The following is a 6,000-nucleotide window of genomic DNA, read 5'->3' as shown; positions in this document are numbered from 1 at the left end:
ATATCATTTCTAAGATAGGTAACAGTGCAGAGCATGTAAATATACCGAAAGCATGCTTCCCCTAGGCACACTATGAAGGTGAAAGTGCTTAATCTGACCTGGTAGGTCTGAATACATCAGAAATCAGCAATAAATAACAAGTCATCAAGATGCAACTAGAAATTTTAAATAATTGCAATAATATCAATCAAGATTTGATTTGAAACCAAGCTGGTAGTCAGCCTGGGGAAATACTTAACTATAGACACTTTAAACAGTAACATTTCTTAAGTGTTTTATTGCTACAAACTGGTACATCTTATCACAAAAAGCTACAAGGCATATTATAACACATACTCTATTATACAGAGTGCAATGCAGTCCCCAAAACAGCCACACTCAACAGCACAATTTTTGAAGTTACTCATTCTGTACTAGGAGGTAAATATGATAAGCTTATGCCATACAGCATTTAATATATTTACCCCACAGACCCGCCTTTCTTTTCAACTGATTAGACCAAAATTATTATATCCAACTTTCAATACACACATCAAAAAAATAGGATGCTTAAAAAAATATACAACACAATGTTTTAATCAGCTTTAACAGTCAGTTTGCTATAAAAAGCTCAACTAAAATAGTCAATTTCATTTTAAACAAAATCGGAAACACAGAGGAATTATATAAACAAGTTCTCCAGGGAATGGAATGCATGCATATGGTGGGGAATCTCCAACAACTTCATTTGAGACTATTAAAAAGTCTTAGACACTTTAGAGCAGAAATAAAAAGCTGTTTTGCCCCCCCCAATATATTTTAATTTTCTTGCACTTAGTTATCTTCAGTGTGGTCTAAAGTGAAGTCAGTTTGTTCTTCAGTTTCTTCTTCCTCTTCTTCCTCTTCTTCCTCCTCACCCTCAGCTGGCTCATCAGCTTTGTCCTCTTCTTCCGTCTGCTGCTCCTGAGCCTGATCATTAACTTCAAAAGGATTTTCACCCTGAAGCAGAAGATTGAAAACAAACACTTTGATATTTCAAACATAAAATAAAATAATACTCATCATCTCAGTGAATGAAAAGGGCAGCCACTAAGAAATGCTGTGGTATTTTATACAGCTAGTATAGTTGGAGGAGGTGTGTGCGTGCACAAGAAAATCAAACCAGATTGGATTTAAAATTAGTAACACCTCATTTTTATGCACACTGGAAACTGGGATCCCAATAAACAGTTTCAATGAAAGTAGAAGTGGCATCGAGAAAAAAAAACAAAGTACAAATATACAAACTTCAGTTTAACTTCAACATTCAGTAAATTAAAATTACATAGCTAAGTTTAAACATGTTTTTGTTAAGAACTACAGCTGTTTTCTTTTTCTCTCGCATTAAAACCAAATCTGAACAGAACAACTTCATTCTGCTTTTCTTTATTTACAGTCTTTATTCACTCTGAATAATTCTATCAAAAAGGCAAACTCTTCAGTAAACGAAAAAGAAATCTAGAATTAATTACGTTGACTAGCCTGAAATTCATTCCATTCCTGATCTAGATTTCTCAGATATCATTTTAAATACGTTGGCATTCTAGTTTCACATTTTCTCTATTTCATGAAATAGTTCACTACAAGACATATCTCAGTTTTTACTTGTTCCATATATTTAAGAACTATGAATAATCAATAAAGAGTAACAACATGAAGTATTAGGAGTTTATTTGCTAAAGCTCCTTCTATGTTCAAACATCTGACAGAGCAAGTCTGATCTGAATATATGACACCAATCACTAACTACACAAGAACTGGGATTTCAAGAACATTATTTAAAAGATGATCCAAAAGAGAAATTGAATACGAGGCTCCTTGTCCTTTTTTTTTGCTTACTTATAAAAAGAAACATAAATATTTCTACTTTAGCTACTTTTTTCAGATAGGGTCTTCTAGGTAGCCTATAAATCACTGAAAAATTAGAAAGCTATAAAAATAGTTACCAAATGCCAGTGAAGAAAAACTTGGCTTCACTGTTATTCTAAAAAAATCAAGAAAACCCACAAAATCTTATTTAAAGAATAACCCAAAGAAAGCAGAATTCTTTGAGACCATATTATTCTGAGTCCCAGGACAATTCTATGCACGCACTTTGTGATGGCCAGCCTACAACACTTAGATGGTTGTGTCTGTTGAGCCCAATCAACTCGTAGCCTAACCAAAGACATACCTGCCACATATAAACCCCCTTGAATAAGGTAGTATTTAAACTTCTTTAAGATACTAAGTTTGGCTTTTTTAGAAGTAGATTCTCATTGGTAAGGGTCAAGTACATAGAAAGCTGGTATCGTAACTTATATGAGCGCTACGAAAACAAGCAAACCCTACACCTCAGTTTAAACTCACGCTGCTTTTAGATGATCCGCTATTACTGTCAGGCACCATGGGGCTACAGAACACTCAGGAGTATTTCACCGAATAGGTAACAGTGTCCAACATTGAAATACCAAAAATATTAGCTCAGTAAACCATTTCATGAAAAAAACCACATGGAAAAGCAAGCACCCAAGCCGATTAAATTCCAACATCAATGGAAAGCATTGTGAAATAAAAAGGCTGAGCATCCAAACCTTAATTCAACAAGGATTAGTGCAACTCCCCAAAACTGTACTCATCTACTTTCCTTTTTGGATAGAAAGGAGAAAGACTGCAAAGCCTGAAGTGCCATTTTCCTTGGGTTCAGCCAAGTATTTTCAACCACATTTGGGTACAGGAACAAGGATTTCCAGAGGCAGACAGAAACAAGCTAGTTACTGAGTTAGGAATACTCCACTTTATTTATTATATTAAGGTATATTAAGAGTTCCATGTGGCCTACTGGAGAGTGTCATTTCCTGGCAAAACAAAACGTGGCCTTTCTCTGTAAATGACTCACGAGGATAGCGGAAGCCCTTTTATAGGCCTGATACAAAAGGAAAGATTAAAATCCTCTCATGTCTAGGCTAGGCATAATGATGAACTCTAGCTAAAGAATCCACTTCTGAAAGGACTACTTCCACAATCCTGCAGACAACTTGTGACTGTCCCTGACTCTTGGGGACAAGCTACAGAAAATTGTTACGCTTCATTCCTGTGGAGACAATACATTGCTTCTGGCTAACCCAGCAGAACTGGATTCAGCACAACTACTTCTGGCTGAACAGATCTCTATACAATAATAACAACAAAAAAATTAAGTTGCTTTCCCCAACTGCTTTTTCAGAGGAAAATGCACTTTTCAAGTTCTCAGACTAAGGAAAAAGTTACTGCCCTCAAGGGGAAGATCCTAACGACTGCGCTCTTTTCCAGTGATGTAGCATCAGAGGCATCCAGCACAGCATGCAGAGCCAATTTTGATGTTAGTTGATTTTGACAGCCACACATCCTCCCAGATGGCTTTAAAACAAAACAAAACAAAAACCAAAAAAACAGAAAACAAGAACACAGGCACACCACTGCACTGCTGCAGAAAGACTTGATGATGCCTAAAGAGCATAAAAACACAAGCAGATAAGTAGTTTATTCCCAAGAGATGCATTCTTTGGGTTCCCTGTCTCTAGAATATTTAAATTGCAGAGAAAGCTTAAGACTGTGAACTGGTACTTACAACCAAAGCTTTGGGATTCAAATGTCCCCAGAAACCGCTTTCTATATCTATTTATAACAGGTCTCACAAACCTGACCCAAAAAGATAGCAAAGTCTGCCTGCCCAACCGGTAAACTTCATGAATGGTATGCCTTCACTAATACACAGGGTATAATATATGGGGGAGATATATATATATATATAAAATGTCAACCTCTATGATGCGTCTCTTGAGCAACATCCAAGCAGCTTTTAATCACAGACATCATTCTATCTAGGAAGTTCTAAATGGTCCAAAGTTAGAGATAGTCATGACTTCATCAAGTGATTACTTTTTCCCTGAGAAACAAGATCGTCTTTTTTTCCTCCTTATTATAGATTATCTTTTTTCCTCCTTCTTATAAAGGGACATGCTACAGGTTGATAAAACTTTAAGATGATTGTTTCAGAGTGGCCTGCAGGTGGGTTGTGGTGGATTTCCCTCTTCCCCCCTTCTCTAAAATATGGATATAGAATAAGGAGAAACAAAGAACTTGGGAAAAAAGCATACAGAGAGTACACTGGAAGCATAAAAGGGTACCACAGAAGACCAATACTGGGGACAGGGCTCTTAAAAAGAATGGCCAAGGTAAGAAAAAAATCCTTTTAAGGGCCTTTGATTAAAATATTTATGATGAAGATATCAAACAAGACTAAGAGGAAAGCTTTCTTGCATGCAAAGGACAGGATACAAAAAATATGCTGTTAATTTAAGCACTGAATTGGATTTTCAAATACAGGAATTGAAAAAAATCATGGAACAAGATAGTGTAAAAGGTGGTCACCAGCACCATTCAGTCCATGAAGATCAGACGCAAGTTTTGACAACTTGAAACCTCAGTTCTGATGCAGTAGTTGTCTGGAAACTGAATGGAGAAATTTCCAACAATGCAGACACCAGCTTCAAAGCAGCAGCAGCGCAGGGAACAGAAGCAGCACTTCGTGACAGAAGACACAACACAGAAAATGATAGCCCTAACAGTGGGGTCCAGCAGAAGACTGGAAGAACTGTACACATGACAGAGTTATTTTAATACGAACAGATCATAGAATCATAGAATCGCTTTGGTCAGAAAAGACCTTTGAGATCATCAAGTCAACCTTTAACCTAACCCTGCCATCCCACCACTAAACCCTGGCCCTAAGCACCTCATCTATCCTTCTTTTAAATACCTCCAGTGATGGGGACTCAACCACCTCCCTGGGCAGCCCATTCCAGAGCCTGACAACCCTTTCGGTGAAGAAATTTTTCCTGATGTCTAGCCTAAACCTGCCCTGGCGCAGCTTCAAACCTTTCCCCCTCATCCTATTGTCCGTTACCAGGGAGAAGAGGCCGACCCCCACCTCACTACAGCCTCCTTTCAGGCAGTTGTAGGGTGCGATAAGGTCTCCCCTCAGAGATCCAAGGAAGCTGCATTTGTAAATTAAGAAGGCCACCTTTAAGAAACGCTGTTCTCCACCATTATGATTCCTGTTGCTCTCATCATCAGCTGTCAAGCCCTATCTGGACCTTTGTTTTTTTCCTTTCCATTCATAATTCTAGTCACTGACCAGAAGCATAACAAAGATCAGAGCCTTTCTAAAACACCAGGAGCTCTTCTAAAGCCACATCATCTAATTTACTGAAACTGTCTTCCATAGAGCTGGGACATTAATTGCAAATGGCTTGAAAGAAACAAAAGACCCACACACAACACATGAGGCTAACTTCATATAGATCCTTCCATCCTTCAGTGAAAACCACAGGCACCTTTACCATGTTAAAAAAAATTAAAAGTTAAAAAATAGCTTGACTCAGGGAAAATTACCAGGGGCGATTTAACCTGACCCAGGTGCAGGACCTTGCACTTGGCCTTGTTGAACCTCATGAGGTTCACACAGGCCCACCTCTCCAGCTTGTCCAGGTCTCTTTGGATGACATCCTGTCCTTCTGGCATGTCAACTGCACCACTCAGCTTGATGTCATCTGCAAACTTGCTGAGGGCGCACTTGATCTTGCTGCCTATGTCATTGATGAATATATTAAACAGCACTGGTCCCAGTATGGACCCTTGAGGGACACCACTCGTCACCAGTCTCCATCCAGACATCATGCTGTTGACCACCACCCTCTGGATGCGACCATCCAACCAATTCCTTATCCCCCAAACAGTCCACCCATCAAATCCATAGTGTCCCAAGTAAAACAGCAGTTGTTAATTGCTTGTCAGTTTAGCTTACTCCTGACCAGAAGTCATGATCCACTCCCTCATTTTCAAACATTAGCCAGAGCCTTCAACCTTGAAAAGTCTTATACAATGCAACATGCAGCAAGTATCCTTCAAAACTGATCACCTGCTGCCAGGTGTCAGCCAGCCAATTGACCCAAATTACAT

The 6,000-nt window shown here is 38.6% G+C and overlaps 1 protein-coding gene across 1 annotated transcript in view; it reads right to left on the bottom strand.

Annotated features, from left to right (window-relative positions):
- Positions 1 to 257: 257 nt before the first annotated feature.
- Positions 258 to 6,000, bottom strand: part of ZNF326 (zinc finger protein 326) — a 28,950-nt gene continuing 23,207 nt past the window's right edge. The window contains exon 12 of the mRNA XM_035900918.1: positions 258 to 978. Within this exon, the coding sequence (XP_035756811.1) occupies positions 814 to 978 (165 nt within the window). The 3' untranslated portion in view covers positions 258 to 813. The remainder of the gene's footprint in view (positions 979 to 6,000) is intronic.

Source organism: Egretta garzetta, unplaced genomic scaffold (assembly GCF_000687185.1).
Source record: "Egretta garzetta isolate BGI_Z169 unplaced genomic scaffold, ASM68718v1 scaffold568, whole genome shotgun sequence".
NCBI classification, from domain to species: domain Eukaryota; kingdom Metazoa; phylum Chordata; class Aves; order Pelecaniformes; family Ardeidae; genus Egretta; species Egretta garzetta.
Note: the sequence above shows the minus strand (reverse complement) of the source record. Positions and strands in the feature narration are given on the sequence as shown.